Source organism: Sinocyclocheilus grahami, unplaced genomic scaffold (genome assembly GCF_001515645.1).
Source record: "Sinocyclocheilus grahami isolate Dianchi unplaced genomic scaffold, SAMN03320097.WGS_v1.1 scaffold674.1, whole genome shotgun sequence".
In the NCBI taxonomy this organism is placed as follows: Eukaryota; Metazoa; Chordata; class Actinopteri; order Cypriniformes; family Cyprinidae; genus Sinocyclocheilus; species Sinocyclocheilus grahami.
Window position 1 is genome coordinate 160,628 of NW_015505853.1, and position 19,156 is coordinate 179,783.

The window sequence follows — 19,156 nt, forward strand, 5'->3', positions numbered from 1 at the left end:
AAAACACATATCAATATATATATATATATATATATATATATATATATATATATATATATATACATATATTTATATAATATTATAATATAAAATTATTATTATAATTGCATTACATTACTGAGATTTTGTGTAGTTATGAATGTGCTTAATTTATATATACACACATTTTTTTTCTTTTAATGTTGTGTGAAATATTTTCTGATAATTTCTTGACTGTTTTCCTGAGATTTACCGATAATCCATGAACTACAAAACTGTGCTGTAATGAAGTTACTCAGTCTAGTTCACTTGGCCTTACCTACTTTTCATTTAGTTTTACTGTATATCTCATATGCTAATCCATAAGTATGCAGTCAGTACAGATGATCATGTAAAGGGCCGGCCTATTTAAACATCATTAGTGTGATGGAGTGTCTTCATTTGACCTTGCAGAGGCTGTTCAACTCAATAGCAGCATCATTACGATGGCCAGAATCATCTGAAAAATTATGTGTATTATCATCATTTTACAGTGACATGCTTGAGTAAACAACCACTTTATATGAGACTGGTATCAGACAGATAGCCGAGCTGGCTTAAAACTGGTATATTTTAAGACAGAGCCTATTTTACATCACTTGCATAATAATGAAAACCCCAACCAAACCACAACAAAAAACGTGCCGCTTCTGTAGCGCTGCTCAAACACACTGCATTATGGGTCGGTCAAGCATGTTTAAGAGGGCAGATCAATTGCAATGGCATTGTGTGACTGCCGGTGTCGACCCGATCACTACAACAGCTTTTCCGTCAATAGCGTGATGAAGTTTATGTGTGTAATGAAGTCATCAGGAACTCTGGGTCAACAAGCTCCTTCCTCAAAAGCTCTGCAGTGGCTTTTAAACAGATCTTGGCTTTTGAGACAAATTTGTGCATCTCTACTGCTAGAAGCTGCATAATGATTCTGATTGCCCTTGCAATTACTTTCCAGTTTTTATGAAACATGCAATATTGAACCCACGACTTTTGCACTGCTAACGCAATGCTCTACCACTGAGCCACAGAAACATAACAAAATAGTTAAAAATATTACAAATTAAAAATTATTTTTTAAATATTAAAATAGTTTTTGTTCATTGACATAGCCTAAAATGTAAATGAAAAGCAGAAAAAAATATCAAATTAATTAAAATAAATACTAAAATGACATACACTTGCAAATGTACTTTGCTATTTAAATAATATTTACATTTTTGCATTACAGTAATGAGAATTTGGGGGGTAAATGTATATAAATGTCATAAAAATAATGCAATCACAATCCGATTCTGGTGTTGCAATTTTTTGTGGAATATGCCATAAATAATAAATATATATGTGAATTGTTGCTTTGGCAACTAACTTAATTTGAAGTACTAAAATTAATCAAATAATAGAAAAATATAATAAAAAATAATAAAATAAAAATGAGAGCATGGTTTTTGTCAATTTGAAACAAATTTAAATTAAAATAAAATACAAATACGAATATTAGATGCAAAACCTAAACTTATAAATAATAAAATTACTCGCATTAAAACTGAACATTAAAGCTAAACAGAAATATTAAAATAAAAATCACAAAAGAGCATTGCTTTTGCTAATTGAAATTATGCTGAAAAATAAAATATAATGAAATATAAAATGTAATAAAAATATAAAATATACACATTACATTAAATAGTGGTTCATCGGATCACAAATCTCACGGTTCGGATCACATTAAGGTTTTTGACCCACGGATCGGATCATTTTTCGGATCAGCAAGAAAAGAAAAATATTTCAATTTAACTTGCTTTATTTATTTCTTAAAGCAAAGTACTTCTTTGATACCACAGCAAATATTACTAGATTAACTAAGAAAGTTTAAACATGATTAAAGACACAAGAGAACAGCCAGTAAAAATAAGAACAAATACACAAATTACAAGCATAGATAAATACAACAGAATATGTTACAAATAAAATAAGGTTGGTAGTATTCAAATACAGAAATGTAATTATTAGGGAAAATAACACTGCATAGTGTTCACTGTTTAAATTAAATATAGATTTTTATCACAGCTGTTTTGTTGTTTGATGATCATTAATGACAGCAGCAGTATTTATAGGCTGCTGTCCCTTTAAGACCCGATGCACGGATCCGATATAATGATACACATCCGATTTCTTTCTCAGCTGTTTACCTGAATGATTGTCGAGATGGGTATTTTGTCATAATTTTATGTGTATGTGTCTGTTCAGAGGATTCAGAAGTGGATTCAGTTCGGTGTTCGCGTTTCATGTGTGTGTGGCTGTGCGCGTAGAGAACAGCGCGCGAGTAACGAATCGCATTCCCTTTCGCCCTTTTCTCTCTGGAATTGTTTAAAATTCTCTTGCTTGTGTAAATACGAACAAATGATAAACTTATACTCTGTTATGGTTACATTTTGCAATTACAGGTGCATCTCAATAAATTAAAATGTCGTGGAATACCAAAGACTTAAACTACTTCAGTCTGTGTGCATTGAATTGATTTAATACACGAGTTTCACAATTTGAGTTGAATTACTGAAATAAATGAACTTTTCCATGACATTCTAATTTATTGAGATGCACCTGTAATCCGCGGATCACATGCGTGCCGAACTGTGGGGCTTGGTCCGTACGGATCACGGATCAACTACGATCCGTTTAACCACTAATAATAAATAAGTTGTACTAGTAGTAAAATTAAAATTAAGCTAAATCGAAATACTCAATTTTGACAAAATTACTCAAACATAAACTAAAATTCAAATGAAAACTTAAAATATAAAAAATAAAATCTAATTCAAAATATTATACAATATAAATTGCAGAAAAATAGAATACAGACAGTGTTCGGCAGTGCAGGACGACAGCAGCACCTGTGCACACGCTGTTTTGAATGCCACGGACGAAACACAATGACATTCAGACTGACCACAGGGTAAACAGCACTCATTGGGCCTGTGATCTCTGAGAATGACTCAACGAGGATGAGAGCGAGACCAAACACGCCTGCGCTGAGTGCGCTCCACCCAGCTGTGGTTTCACCCATTTACACACCCAGCCTCTGCCTACCTCCACATCCACATCAGCAGGCAGAAACCCAAACATCAAACGCCTCTCTGTTTCAATAAAATGTTCCCTCACTCGAAGTAATGATTTGTTCGTGAACTGGACTACACTGTTTGTGCTGCATGTTTTTGATTCACTAAAAAGAGCTGATTCAAAAGAGTCATTTGTTTGTGAATTGGACTACATTGGTTGTGCCGCATGTTCTTGATTCACTAAAAAGAGCTGATTCAAAAGAGTCATTTGTTTGTGAATTTTTTTTTATTTCTTTTTATTTTTTTTTATTAAACAATACAAACATTCAGGCAGTACAATTATCAAAATCATAAAGACAAGATAAAGACAAAAACAGTTCCATGCATTCGTTAAAAGTTAGAAAAAAGTTAGAGAGATGAAAGAACGAAAAAAGACTTACTTAGATCACTAAAGAAAGTATTATTATGTTCCCTTCTACATGTAAACTACAAAATAAGTGCAAAGCTTCAGCACATGGATGTTACACAGTCGCCATCTTGGCCCCTCAACCCATTTGTTTGTGAATTGGACTACATTGGTTGTGCCGCATGTTCTTGATTCACTAAAAAGAGCTGATTCAAAAGAGTCATTTGTTTGTGAATTGGACTACATTGGTTGTGCCGCATGTTCTTGATTCACTAAAAAGAGCTGATTCAAAAGAGTCATTTGTTTGTGAATTGGACTACATTGGTTGTGTGTTCTTGATTCACTAAAAAGAACCAATTTAAAAGAGTAATTTGTTTGTGAATTGGACTACCCTGTCTGCGCTGCGTGTTTTTGATTCACTAAAAAAATTATTTATAAGAATCATTTGTTTCGTGAATTGGACCACACTTGTTTTGTTTTATGTTTCTGATTCACTATAAAGAACTGATTTAAAAGAGTCATTTGTTCAGTAATTGGACTACACTGGTTGTCCTGTATGTTCTTGATTCATTAAAAAAATCTGCTTTAAAAGAGTCATTTGTTTGTGAACTGCTGTCTGTACCTGATTCACTAAAAGGAGCTGATTTAAAAGGTAAATGAGACTACACTCCTTTGCATGTATGTTTCTGACTCACTAAAAAGGAACCAATTTAGAAGAGTAATTTATTCATGAATTGAACTACACTCTGTATGTTACTGCGTGCATCTTGCGTTCAATGGAAGTGTTTTCTTGGCATCTTTTACAATAAACACCCTTTTTATCTTATCAAATTCAACTCTAAATCTAATTTGGACTGCAAAAATTTGACTGCATAACTGCAGATTCAAAAGCAGATGTGGATAAATAAACAATGGCAAATTAAGATTGATCTTGGGATTTCAAGAATAAAGATTGAAGATTGTGATTCATCTGAAAAATCAATTTGCATGAACACAAACTCTTCTGCATTACATGCGTCTGGAAACATACACCACACATGTACATGAACTCTGATGTTTCTAGCTATGCAAGTTTGATTTGGTGAATTTTGCATTCTAAAATGTGCAATTCATTAAGAAACATTGCATTCTCAAGATGCGCTATTGCAGTTAGCGCAAAATGTCTTCTAATACAGTCAGCGTTTTTGCTGTCATGGTGGAGCAACAGTTTGGCACATTAAGTTAGTTAAGCTGTTGACATATTTATATATAGCTACTTGACACATTTAGTTTGGACACTAAGTATGAACAAAAGGACCAGCAATGCACTGGTCAAGAATTCATATATGTGCATTGTGCAAAGCATGTTTCCACCCTAAAGGTGCTTCAACAGTTCGTTAACTTCCAAATGCCAACTTTTTCAACACCACTGGTTCCAAAGTTTTTTGTTTCATTCATTTTTCACACCGGAATTTAAAAAAAGTCTTTGTTAAAGAGTTATAAACCATGAACCAAACCAACCGGCTACGAGGAGAATTGCAACATACGAACTTTGATTTGACACAAAAAACTATTCGAAAATTGGACAAAAATATAAAGGTACCAGAATGTGTACTAAACTCCTTAATTTAGGGAAAGAACTGCAATTCCATTAAGCAATGAAAAACAATGGCGAAATATAAAATGATTGATTATGCATACAGAAACATATTTTACGTTTATTGCTAAATATGCACATATTTAAATAGTTTGAGAGCGTACGGAGATTTACTAGGTTACGTCATTTGCAGTGCTTCATGGGAGTGGGCGGAGCTCATCTGGCACAAGTAGCTTTATCGCGATTCTCTGATTGGTGGATTTTTTTTTTTTGCAGAATCATGGGTAATGTAGTTTTTTTTTTGCCAGGAATTCTGCCTTGGCGAAACATGCTCTCTTCTCCAAACCCCGCCCTCTAAGGACATGTGAGCCAATCAGACGACAATAAAATGCATTAGTGCCCGCCCACTTTTTTGCACTGTTGGTTCCGCAAGTTTTTTATGTTTATTGCAATATATGCATATATATACAAATATTTAAGTAGTTTGAGAGCATATGGGAGTGCTTTATGGGAGTGGGCGGAGCTCATTTTGTGCAATTTGCTTGTCGCGATTCTCTGATTGGTGGAGATGTCTTTGCAGAATCATGGGAAATGTAGTTTTTCGCCAGGAAATCTGCTGTTAAACAATTCTTTAAAAATTAAGTTGAAATAATGCAGGTTGATGTCTTCAACTAACGCACAAACCATCGATTAACAACCGCGTAGCTCACAGTAGATCTGTTTTTTAAGGTTTATCATTAAAAATCAACTACTCTATGGGGGAAATGAATGTGATTTTTACTTCTGGAACCTTTTGCAATCTGTAAAATGGCTTACAAAACCTGGATTCTCACAGGGATGGGTGATTTTTCATATATATATATATATATGATAGCGTCCACGCAGAGGGTCCCTGGCCATCCCTGTGTTTCTGTTTCATGGCCAATGCTTTGTTTGATAAACACAGGGTGGTTTCCAATAAAAATGACACTTCGCATGGGCGGAGCTCATTTTGTGCAATTTGCTTGTCGCGATTCTCTGATTGGTGGAGATGTCTTTGCAGAATCATGGGAAATGTAGTTTTTCGCCAGGAAATCTGCTGTTAAACAATTCTTTAAAAATTAAGTTGAAATAATGCAGGTTGATGTCTTCAACTAACGCACAAACCATCGATTAACAACCGCGTAGCTCACAGTAGATCTGTTTTTTAAGGTTTATCATTAAAAATCAACTACTCTATGGGGGAAATGAATGTGATTTTTACTTCTGGAACCTTTTGCAATCTGTAAAATGGCTTACAAAACCTGGATTCTCACAGGGATGGGTGATTTTTCATATATATATATATATATATATGATAGCGTCCATGCAGAGGGTCCCTGGCCATCCCTGTGTTTCTGTTTCATGGCCAATGCTTTGTTTGATAAACACAGGGTGGTTTCCAATAAAAATGACACTTCGCATTCCCACATGGATCACTGACTTCCTCAACACTAACCATGAATAATGAAGTACCACAAGACTCGCAGGTAAAGACGACGCCGGATAACGCATCGCGGCTCGGGTGCCGCAGGTGTCCGCATCCCCGTCATGACATTTTGCTTAAAATAGGATGCTGCGCGCGCCTCGGGGGATGCGTTCGCTAGGTGCGTGTCCGTGTCCTTACGGAGGAATGACAGAAAATCAACAATGAGCCGGTGCGGGGATCAGCTCGAGCTCTCGAGCACCGGCTTATGGGTGTGGAGGGTGTCATGCACGAGCCGGGCTCAAACTAAAGGGATCCACATAGCTACATACATACACACATCATGATGCAAAGGAAGCCGCCGATGTTCACATAACCGGGTGAGCGTCGGTAAGCACGCAGACTCGCCCGTCACCTCGGTCGCGATGCCAAATCACCGCATTTCGTTTTCACACGCGAGCCTGCAATGGTGATGCGGATGCGCGCGCGTCGCGTCATGTTTACCTCTCAGCCATGGTGCCTCTCGTTCCCGCTTCAACACGCAGCGAAAGTAATCCACAGGACGCCAGTCATGATGATAGAGGCTCCGCCGCCGCCGCAGTCAACGCGAGTGAACGAGGGTCTGGAGCACGCGCTGTCCGCCCGCGTCTCCGTCACCACCGACAACCTGACGTCATTTTGCGCTTCTAGCACGCAGGCGAGCGCGCGGGGATGCTGGAAAGAGCAGGTTACCATGGCAACCCGAGCACGCATCTATCCATCTATCTATCTATCCATCTATCTTAAACAACACTCATACATGTCTAAATGGCATTGCATTAGATAAATTATTAAAAGCAAGTAGCATTTTAATGCAAGATCAATATATTATAATGATATATTAATTCAAGTGGCATTGTTTTAAAGAAAGATAGCAAACCAGTAAAAAAGTGTAACTCACATTAAAATATGGTTTAAATGAGTATGCATAAATACATAACTGCAATAATTCACGACATTTTAAAATAAACGATAATAAATAATATTTCGTGTAGTTCATAAATAGGTTAAAAAGCATACATTTAATTAGGAGTTTGTGGGGAAATTACAAACAAGAAAAAGAAAAGGTAAAGCAACAAATACAGTGTTCAAAAAGTCTAATAAAATTAATAACTTTCCAGTATTAATTGCATTATGATCTTTTAACAATTTACATCCATCCTTTCAACTTTTCCCACTAATGCATTTTTTATTAAAAATAGATTTTTCTGTTGATCGATTTTTCTGTTTATGTAAATCACATTTTCATTATGCATGAATTAATCTCGCCTTGCGTATTTGATTTAAATACAATACAGCGCCACCTAGTGTTCACTTCAAGCACAACCAAATGCGCCTCTGCTGCTATTATGATAATGTGACTTCCTTTCTAACAAAATATACATTTTACAGTGTTTAACAGAGCTCATAATCCAAATACACCAATAAAACCCTAACAATGACATGTTTTCCTCTGTGTAAAACTGTGCTTGAGCTCAGTAAAGCGGAGCTGATGCGCCTGGAGTTTTTTTTGCTCCAGATCTCTACAAAATATAAGCATTGCTGGCTCCGAGCAGATTTGCAGTAAACGAAGCCGCTATGAGGTTTGCTAACAGGCTGTTCAGCAGTGAATGGAGGAGGTTTTTGAGCAGGGATGTGTCCTCATACACACAAGGACAGAGTCCAGAGGCGAGGATCAGACAGTATTTCTACTATATCGACCATCAAGGACAGGTACACCACTGAGAAGATGGCTATAATGTTGTTTACTTTGTGTCATTTCCATATTCATGATTTATTTCTCTCTTGTCAAGCTGTTTCTGGATGACACCAAGGTGAAGAACTTTGTCACCTGTTTCAAAGGTATTTCTGGGGTTTTGAAACACCTGCACACATGCATAATGCACATATCCAATACTATGTTGTGTAATGTTTTTATGGAATATGCATACGTCATGTGGTCTGTATTACATTAATGTAAACCTCTTTAGTTCTTACACAGAGTACAGTATGATTGCCATATTCATAACCCATGGCAAGGTTTCAAAAATGGGGGATTGTGAGATGAAACGCTAATAATTCAAAATAAAATAAATAAAAACAATTCATTTATAATAACATTTTTGTTTTAAATAAATAAATGATTTGAAATTTATTCTAAATAAAAATGAAAACGCTTGCATGATTTCCAACATTTTTTGTTAACAGATGTTTACAGCATTTCTCCAGTAATTCGCCAAAATAAAAGCGCAGGAATTTGAATGTTTGAAAATAATGTTGTAATATATTGTATATAGAAATACCTGTGTATATTTAAGAAATATATGTCATATATATATTTATATTTCTACATAATAGAAATCATATAGGAATATGAATATATGTAAATGTATGTGTGTTATAGATACACGATTAATTTATTTGACAGCCCTAATTATAAATTGCGTTGTAAAATATATATTTTAATCATTATTATATTAACAAATATTATATTTTTGTATCAGTACTAATATTCCTGCATTGATTTTTTTATAGAGTTAAAACTAATAATACTAATAATGGAATTATTAGTATTATTAATAATATGAGAACTGTAAATATGCAAATGCATTGTTAAATTATTGAAGCATTACCTTAAAATCTTAGGGAGAGTTAAAGTCAGTTATATTTTAATATCTCTGGTATTATATTATATTTTTCATTTTAATTGTAGTCAATAGTTTTTAATTAATTTCTATTTAAGTTCAGTTATTGTCAAATTACGACTAGGTTAAAAATATATATATTTTTATATTTTATTTGAAGTAATGAAAGTGATTTTTTAATTATTTTAATTTTAGTTTCAATTTTAGGTTTAGTTAAATATAATAACCCTGCTTCATATGTTACACCTAAAAAGGTTCGGCTGATCAAAAAAAAAAAAAAAAAAAAAAAGTTTAGGACCCCCACATTATTAACACAATGTATGAAATGCACTAAAATGTGGATTTTCCCCATATATTTTCTCACTTGGCATTGCAAAAAAAAAAAGATTAAATAAAGAGTTTGAACCAAACCTAACAGCTCTGAGATGAAATGCAACATGTCAGAAATGAATGGTATGTTAAAACACCAAAAAGTCAAAAGCCTCTTGCTTTCTCTCTCTATTAGACCAGCACTTCTTAGTGTTCTTCTTCAACCGTCTGAAGGTCAACCACATGAACAGGACTTGCCCTTCCTCTCGCTCTGCGGACGTGAGCGCAACTTCCAGCGCTGTGAAGATCGGCCTGTTGTGTTCACACACCTGTTATTGGAGGCGGGGCATGAGGAGTGTCTGTCATACTGTGGAGGCAGAGCCAAACTGACCACTCCGTTCCACCCAGAATCTCTCTTCATGCACCCGGTCAGCGGTAGAGTGTACCATCAGGCGTGGGGTTGGTGTGGTCAGCGCTGGCCATTGAGCTGAGCACTCACTTTGAGTACGCCACGGGTCAGGAGAGCACGGGACAGCCCACTCATTTCATATGGGCGGGGCATCCACACACTCTAACCAATGAGCTGACCAAACAATTTCATGTTCAAACAGATGAATGTGTGAAGCTGCAATGATTCACTCAACCCACCAACCTAAAATTAATGTATATTTATGTATAAATAATGTGTATGTGTGTGTATGTGTATGTGTATATGTCTCTTTTCTATCTTTTTTTTTTTTGTGTGTGTGTGTGTGTGTGTGTGTGTGTGTGTGTGTGTGTGTGTGTATATATATATATACACCTTGCTACGTGTACTGTGTTAGGCTAACCGAGATTTGTCATTTGCACTTATATATTGTTGCTCTTTTGTTAGTTTTGACTGCTTTTATTGTCCTCATTTGTAAGTCGCTTTGGATAAAAGCATCTGCTAAATGACTAAATAAATAAATAAATAAATGTATAATGTATATTCTGAACATACTGCTGAAATAAATGTATATATTGGGTCTTATGGCTCTGATTATGGATATGATATCTTTAAAAAACTAATATACTCACCCTGGTTTCTTCCATAATCCATATTACTTCTGTAGAGAATAAACTTGATGTTATCAGAATGTCCACTCTCTTCAAATAAGTATAATAAGTAATAAAAAGAAAATCAACACAGAAACACCACTAAACTATTAAGATTTTCAATCACACACACACAAGCTCCTATAGCGCAGGTGTGTTTTATTGTAGTGGATGGAGAAGGAAAAGCCTCATGAATTGTCAAACGGACATATTCCTCCTTGAATAGTGCTTAAAAATAATCCCGGGATGCATTTAGACAAAATAATAATAATTAAAGGAAGGAAGGAAGGAAGAAAGAAAAAAAAGCTGAAATGTAAGAGTTTTCATTTGCGTCACACGAGCGTTTGAATGTGTGTTATTTTATTGTTTTGATGGCTTTACTTTTATTATAAAACAGGGTTTCCAAAACTACACTGTAAAAAGATGCTTTCAACTTAAATTACATTAAACTGGCTTTAAAAAATGAGTCGAACCGTGTACAACCTATAAAATAAAGTTGAAAATGGCTTATTTTGAGTTAATGTAATGTTAAAACACATGTTATCATAACTTATTGGTCATATCATGTTTTACAGTTCTTGAGGAAACTGCAGGAGGTTTGTGAGTTAATGAAAAGCTTATAATTAATTAAATCATAAAAAATCTAAATCTAAATAAAACCCTTACTTTAAAAAGATTATTTGTTAACCTGCATGTCACGTGACCATTAATTGACAGAACGTGAATATGTAAATGTTTTGTCAAATTATTGAAATATTTACTTAAACTCTCAGGGGTCTTCAAGTAAATATTTTAGGTGATGGAAAAAAACGAGATTATTTTATATATTATGTTTTGGGAAAAACAAGCAAAAAACTATATTTCAATAAAGCTTATAATTAATTAAATCATAAAAAATCTAAATCTAAATAAAACCCTTACTTTAAAAAGATTATTTGTTAACCTGCATGTCACGTGACCGTTAATTGACAGAACGTGAATATGTAAATGTTTTGTCAAATTATTGAAATATTTACTTAAACTCTCAGGGGTCTTCAAGTAAATATTTTAGGTGATGGAAAAAAACGAGATTATTTTATATATTATATTTTGGGAAAAATGAGCAAAAATTATGTTTCAATGTGATGGGAAAAACGAGATTATTTTATATATTATGTTTTGGGAAAAACAAGCAAAAAAACTATATTTCAAAGTTTTTGCGTTCCCTCGAGAAATATTGCCTCCGCTTGCAATACTTTTGTGATGGAAATATGGGAAGAAAAAACTATATTTCAATGCTTTTGCGAGTGAAGTATCTGTGGAACGCAATAATTTTGCGAAAGAACGAAAACTCTGTAGTTTTTGTGAATTGTGAGTGAATGCAAAGTTTCTCGGTGGAACGCAATACATTTGCTAGACTCAGAGAACACAAGGTTTTGCGGGCGATGCTTTCTTGGGTAAATGTGAGAGAACGCAAACACATTGAAACCCAAATAATAGGCCTACATATACGTCTGCGAGATGTCTGTTAAAGATCTCTTCATCTGGAAAGCATCTGCTGTGTACAAACATCTGGTAGACGTCTTTAAGATGTCAGTTTTACATACACTCTAAATCATAAACATCTTAAAGACGTCTTCTAAATGTCTATTTGACATCTGATAGGAAACGTCCTATAGACGTATTGCAGACGAGCAAACACTCTAAAAACACGTCTTGCAGATGAAATGCAGACGTCAAATAGACGTGATGTACGTATGCTATCAGGGAATATATTTTTCTATTTTTTTCCCATTCCCATATTTCTTTACCTAGTGGCTTCGTTTAACCAATATTGGGACTTTGTGTTATAAAATATCCCTGATAGCACACGTACATCACGGAGACGTCTATTTGACGTCTATTGCTCATCTGCAATACGTCTATAGGACGTTTCCTATCAGATGTCAAATAGACATTTAGAAGACGTCTTTAAGATGTTTATGATTTAGAGTGTATGTAAAACTGACATCTTAAAGACGTCTACCAGATGTTTGTACACAGCAGATGCTTTCCAGATGAAGAGATCTTTAACAGACATCTTGCAGACGTGCATGTGCTATCTGGGATGGAAAGTTCAAAACGACTAGTTGAGCCAAAGTAGCCAAACATTTGGCCGTTACAGTAAAAATTTACATATGTTTATTAATTAATTATTAATTAATCTGGCAATGTACCAATTCCTGGCGTGCAAATAAAGCTTAAAGGTCACATGTTTTATTTTAGGTTTTGATGTCCTTAAGAATATATATTTGCGGTATAAGTTGAGGAAATGACAGCAGTTTTCATATTTTTAAGTTATTAGTCTTTCTGCAATCTTTCTCTCCCTGTAGGAAGTTGAATGAGTTTCAGCTACTGCCCATTAAAGGAATACACGAAAGAAAAAGTTAAAGGTCACATATTGTACACCTTTCTGGTGTTTTATTTTAGGTTTTGATGTCCTTAAGAATATATATTTGCGGTATAAGTTGAGGAAATGACAGCAGTTTTCATATTTTTAAGTTATTAGTCTTTCTGCAATCTTTCTCTCCCTGTAGGAAGTTGAATGAGTTTCAGCTACTGCCCATTAAAGGAATACACGAAAGAGTTTCCATGAATGCAGTTGGTTGCCTTGTGTTTTTTTTAAACATTATTTTAATTTTTTTTATTGGGTTAAATTCCGTATTTGCTGGCCTTTTTTAACATTAACTTATATTGTCTTCTTACATAAATGTCATAAAATAATACTGGGATATGTATAATTAATCTTTTTAAATTCAACATTTAAAACTTATAAACACTGAGTGTTTGATAATGTCTAAATATAAAATGCAAAACATAAAATAAGTAAATAAATAAGCTATTATGACCGGTAAAACTCTTTACAGCAACTAGAGCTAAATATATGTAGGCTATATTTATTAAGCAGCCATACGGTCATCTAGTGGTTAAACCATGGCATTACATAGGAATATTATTTTTTCTGGCCACCAAACTTCTCTAATTTGCCTCTTTGCACTGGAATTGAAAAACATTTCCTCTATTTTAACCCTAAATACTACACTAATTGTAATATCAATAATAAGCATATTAGAAAAAATATTAATGCTGTCTCTTCATCACTCCCCAGAATAAAATGCGATAGTAAAACAGTCAGCGTAGTTATCAATACACAATAAATGCACATGATGTGTTAATAATCAATAGAAATAGTTGAAAATATAGTGAAACTGCTGTCTATCCTACTTAAACCCATTCAAACATATTGACAGCGCCAACCACAGGTAACTAGCGTCAGCGACGTCACAGCGCTAGCTGGAGGCGGCCCATTCAAACCAGCGCAGGTTCGGCTACATGAGGAGCTTAAAATATCATCTTGTTGTGATGTTGGGTGCCAGAATCGACGTAATACAGCCTCAACTTAGAAATTTGATTGCATATCTGCTGCCACTGCCAGACAAAAAACCGGCTACAGCTGTGGTTAAACACGATAAAACGAGCAGACTGAACAGAAACGATCGTCAAAAATGCTCGCGTTTGCAACGCACACTTCTTATCAGAAAAGGTTGAATAAAGTATTGTTTTTCATTGTTATGGGCGTGTCTACAGATTTCTTGCCATATGTCTAAGTTTCTTGCATCTCACGACTACGTCGTGTGTGAAATAATGTCTGTGTGCATGTGTATAAAACAACAAACTGATGATTTATATAATGATAATTTGTAATTGTATATACGTTGTTGCGATTAATTGTGGCTGGAACAATAATGTAGCTGTAAAAATAGTTGCCTGCTGAAATTGAAATGTAAATACATGTTCATCATGACTAGATAGACACGGTGAGTTTGTCTTCACTATACACGCTAGACGTGATCACCTCATAGTAACAGTCCTGTCAGATCGTCCATCCTTTGAGTGAGAGTGTAACGTTACAGGTCGGCCGATCTGGTTTCGTGGTTAAAGTTAACCTTTTCGACATGTTTCAGTGTTGTTGTTGTTGCTCAGCAATGGCATGGATGCATGTTGTCTGGGGGTGTGGCTAAAGGAGAGTGGGACGGTGACTGTGTAGTTCTGACGTCAACTTTTTACGGAAGTCACAAGGGTTTGTGAAAAATCACAGCTACTTTATGCAGGCTGTGTGCATTTTACTGTGGACTGACTGTTTTGAAACTTATATGGTAGTTAAATAGCCCCTAGACCTCAGTTATCATGAAAAAAGCCAGGAAATGTCAGTTTTGACAATATGGGACCTTTAATGTTTTACAGTTTGGGGAGCTGTTAATGTCTTGATATGATGAGCATGGTCATATGGTCAGAGTGTTAAACCTCTTATCAGTTTAGAAACACACAGCAGTGACTGAAGAACGCATGAGAGCAGTAGGGCGGAGACTGCATACTAGCACGAGTCATGTAACTGTGTAAAGGGTCACCCGGTTACACGTGAGCATGGGAGATACTGAAGGAAATTCAACAGGGAACAACATCATCCTGATGAACTGAACTGGAAAATGGCGACATGTGAGGGAAGTGAAGCGCGTGCGGCGCTCAGGCGCTCCGTGCTCAACCGGGTTCCTCCGTTGCTCACGGATCTGTACCAGTTCACCATGGCGTACGCGTACTGGCGCGCGGGCAGACACAACGAGCCGGCCGTGTTCGAGCTGTTTTTCCGCGATAACCCGTTCGGCGGAGGCTTTTCGCTCATTGCGGGTCTCAGCGACTGTTTGCTGTTCCTGCAGAACTTCGCTTTCTCAGATGACGGTGAGCGTGTGTGTACTGCACTGCATACTTGTGAAATAACTTTAGTACGGATCTCAAATCCTAGCATGCTGCACAAGCACGCAGCACTTTTGGGCATGTGTCTAAAAACTTAGTGAGGCCCCATATAGCATTTGTTTTGGGCATATGCTTTAAAACCTAGTATGCTGCCTAACTAGACGGCATTTGGTGTCTTAAAACTAAGGGAACTAACTAAACAGCTTTTTTCTGTCTAATTGTCTATTATCTATTTGTCTAATGCAGCTCAATACTTAGAATGCTGCCTAGCTAGACACCATTTTTTGGGCCTGAAACCTAGTGCCCGACAGATCTTTTGGGCATGCATCTCAAAACCTAGTATAGACAGCTGTCTCAAAACCTTGTGATCTGATCAAGTAGACTTTTTGGGCATGCACCAATTAATCTAATCCAAGTGAGTTTATAGGGTTAACCCAAGCAGTTTTTCTTTCTTTCATCTCAAAACCTAGTATGCTGCCTAACTGGACAGCATAGTTTTGGTTTAAAACCTAGTGAGCTGACTACCTACACAGCATCCATCTTAAAACCTAGTATGATGTCTACATAGACTGATTTGGGCAACTGTTTTAAAACCTTTTAAACTGACTGCATTGACTGAACTTTTGGGCATGCATCACTAAACCCAGTACACTGCCTAACTAGACAGCATTTGGTAGGCATATGTCATAAAACTAAGTGAACACCCTACCAAAAGAGCTTTTTTAGTCATGCACCTCAAAACCTAGTATGCTGTAGACAGCATTTGTTAGGCATATGTCTTAAAACCTAAACAGCTTTTTCAGCATGCATCTCAAAACATAGCATGTTGACTAACTAGACAGCATGTGTTTTAAAACCACATAAGCTCCGCACTCAAATATCTTTTTTGGTCATGCATCTCAAAACCTAGTATGCTACCCACAAAAGGCTTGTAATCTGACCAAGTAGACTGAATTTTTTGGAAATGCATCACTAAACCTAATACACTGCCTATGTAGACAGCATATTTAGGTATGTCTGAAAACATTGTGATCTGAATGCGTATACTGAATTTTTGGGCACACATCACTAAATGTAGTACGCTCCAAGTGAGCACCTTACCCAAACAGCTTTTTTGGCCATGCATCTCAACACTTAGTATGCTCTCTACATAAGACTGCTTGTTTGGGGACTTTGTGATCTGATGGCAAAGACAGAATTTTTGGTCATGCATCATTAAACCTAGTATACTTCCTAACTAGACAGCATTTTAGAACGTGTCTCAAAAGCATGTGAGTTCACTATTCAAGACAGTATTTTTGGTTTTGCATCTCACAGAAGCTTAGAATTGGCATTTTGTAGCATATTTGAGCTCAGAACACTTCTGTGATGCCTGAAGACGTTACACCAAATACACAAAATAATGATCTTTAAAAAAGCATCATATGACCCCTTTAAAATCACCTGGCAACATGAACAGAGTAAAAATTAGCCTAGAAAAGTTCCATTTTTGCAAAAGGAGAAGTTTAATGTTCAAAACAAGGTTATTCATCCAGGTCAGAAAGTCAAATTAAATAGATTTTTTTCTTATTTTATATGAGGTCTGGAACCATGTTATTCTAGCAATAGAAATTAACAATTTTAAAACTGATCTATTTTACAACATTTTAAAATGATATAAAATTATATATATATAGATATATAAAAATAATCCTGTTACTCTGGCTTTATTTGTGGCCATATTTATGTTTTTTTTTTTTTTTTTTTACAAAAAAATTATATATATATATATATATATATATATATATTATTATTTTTTAATATATATATATATATATATTTAAAAAAATTATTTATTTATTTCAGTTTTGTTTTTAATTAATTTTATCAAGTGAAATGAAAATGAGAAATGTTGCCTTGGCAACTAGAAGAAATAAAACAAGTTGTAGATTAAAATTATATATATAGAATTTCTGTTAACATTTAATTTATTTCATGTTACAAAAATGTTTTTAATTGTTGTAGATTAATTGTTTTTAATAGTTTTGTCGATTAACTATTATAACCTTGACCAGAATAAGAATTTTTGTTATTATTATTATTTATTATTGGTATTATTTGTTATTACTTTTCTTATGATAACTTTGGTAACGAGGCTGAATTATTGAGCTTGATGATTCAACATCACACAATTCATGTAGAGAAAATGAGATGATTTATTTGTTTTTGGTCATCTCGTGGAAAGGGTCTGTTATCTACATTCATTTTAATGTAGTTTTTACTTATTTTAGAAAATAACAAACTATTTTACTACAATGAATATAAATGCTACAACAATACAAGCTCTTCTTGAGTTTATTTGCCTCTTTATGATGAATTGCCTGTTGTAGTCCTCATTTGTAAGTCGCTTTGGATAAAAGCATCTGCTAAATGAGTAAATGTAAATATGCTACATCAAAAATAGCAAATAGTTCTCGCTCTAAAAATGGGATTTGTGCTTGCTTGTTTTAAAAAATGTATAGGACTCTGACTGCGGGATTTATAGTTTTTGTTGCATCTGTATGCTCATGAAGTCTCTCTCCTCTCAGTCTGGTGTGTAGCAACGCTGCTCGTTTCCGTTTGGCTGCAGGTCCCAGACGCAGATTAATGGAGATGGGGCTCAGAAGAGCTCAGGGTCCCGACGGAGGCCTGACCGCCTCACGATACACATACATTGGTGGTGAGTGACCCGACATTTACAACAATATCTAGAGGTGAATCTGGAACGACGAGTCCACTGAAGTCCTGCTGAATGACTGCAGAAGACTCGTGCTGTCATGTGTGACCCTGGAGCACAAAACCAGTCATAAGGGTCAATTTTTCGAAATTGAGATTTCGACATCATCTGAAAGCTGAATAAATAATATTTCCATTGATGTATGGTTTGTTAGGATAGGACAATATTTGGCCGAGATACAACTATTTGAAAATCTGGAATCTGAGGGTGCAAAAAAATCTAAATATTGAGAAAATCATCTTTAAAGTTGTCCAAATTAAGATTATTACTAATCAAAAATGAAGTTTTGATATATTTACAGTAATAAATTTACAAATGATCTTCATGGAACATGATCTTGACTTAATATCCTAATGATTTTTGGCATAAAATATATAAAATAATAATTGTGACCCATACAATGTATTGTTGGCTATTGCTACAAATATCCCCCAGCGATTTATGACTGCTTTTGTGCTCCAGGCTCACATATGAACTGAAGTGCTACTGCTGATTGTTTTTCCAGGTTTTGATTTGACGAGTAACGCTCTCGCCGGCCGTCTGTTTGGCATTCCTGTGGCGGGAACCATGGCGCACTCTTATGTCACTTCCTTTTCCTCTCTGGAGGAGGTGTGGCCACAGGTGGGTGTGCAGATTTGTCATATTTGTTTATATATAAACTACCGTTCTAATGTTTGGGGTCGGTAATTATTATTATTTTTTTAATGACTTTCAAATAAGTCCCTAACACGCATATAAATCTGAATTCTTCCAAAAATCTAATATCTAAAAAAAATATCCAGTTAAAAAAATTATTCCAAACTTTTGACCAGTAGTCAAAAATAATTCACATTTTTATATATATGTATTAGATACTTATTTTAAAAAAAAATTTTATGTATGCAATATTTTCATATATATATATACATTTTTATATATACTGTATGTATTAGATTTTTATTTCAAAAACATATATATATTGCAATATTTCATATGTGAATATATATGAAAAATATCAGTATTTTAATACAATATAGACAATTTTTCTAGACAATATAGAAAAATTTGATTTGAGGTAAATTGAAGAGAGTTATAAAAACAAAGTC

At 34.9% G+C, this 19,156-nt stretch overlaps 3 protein-coding genes and 1 pseudogene across 3 annotated transcripts in view; 3 read left to right on the plus strand and 1 right to left on the minus strand.

Annotated features, from left to right (window-relative positions):
• arhgap39 (Rho GTPase activating protein 39) overlaps positions 1-7,168 on the minus strand; it is a 68,675-nt gene extending 61,507 nt beyond the window's left edge. Inside the window, exon 1 of the mRNA XM_016242803.1 lies at positions 7,002-7,168. Coding sequence (XP_016098289.1) covers positions 7,002-7,012 — 11 coding nt within the window. The 5' untranslated portion in view covers positions 7,013-7,168. The remainder of the gene's footprint in view (positions 1-7,001) is intronic.
• A 900-nt stretch (positions 7,169-8,068) lies between these two features.
• On the plus strand, positions 8,069-10,114 carry LOC107559090 (UPF0598 protein C8orf82 homolog; annotated as a pseudogene).
• Positions 10,115-14,900: 4,786 nt separating this feature from the next.
• Positions 14,901-16,408, plus strand: LOC107559072 (nicotinate phosphoribosyltransferase-like). Its single transcript, XM_016242804.1, has 2 exons — positions 14,901-15,301; positions 16,395-16,408. The coding sequence occupies exons 1-2, from the start codon at positions 15,052-15,054 to the stop codon at positions 16,406-16,408; spliced, it is 264 nt and encodes an 87-aa protein (XP_016098290.1). The 5' UTR covers positions 14,901-15,051.
• Positions 16,409-16,436: 28 nt separating this feature from the next.
• The window catches only part of LOC107559074 (nicotinate phosphoribosyltransferase-like), a 10,077-nt gene continuing 7,357 nt past the window's right edge, over positions 16,437-19,156 (plus strand). Inside the window, exons 1-3 of the mRNA XM_016242805.1 lie at positions 16,437-16,453; positions 17,884-18,014; positions 18,577-18,692. Coding sequence (XP_016098291.1) covers positions 16,437-16,453; positions 17,884-18,014; positions 18,577-18,692 — 264 coding nt within the window. The remainder of the gene's footprint in view (positions 16,454-17,883; positions 18,015-18,576; positions 18,693-19,156) is intronic.

What these genes read in the sequence shown, in the direction of transcription:
- LOC107559072 (XM_016242804.1), top strand. Translation starts at nt 15,052, where the DNA reads ATGGCGACATGTGAGGGAAGTGAAGCGCGTGCGGCGCTCAGGCGCTCC.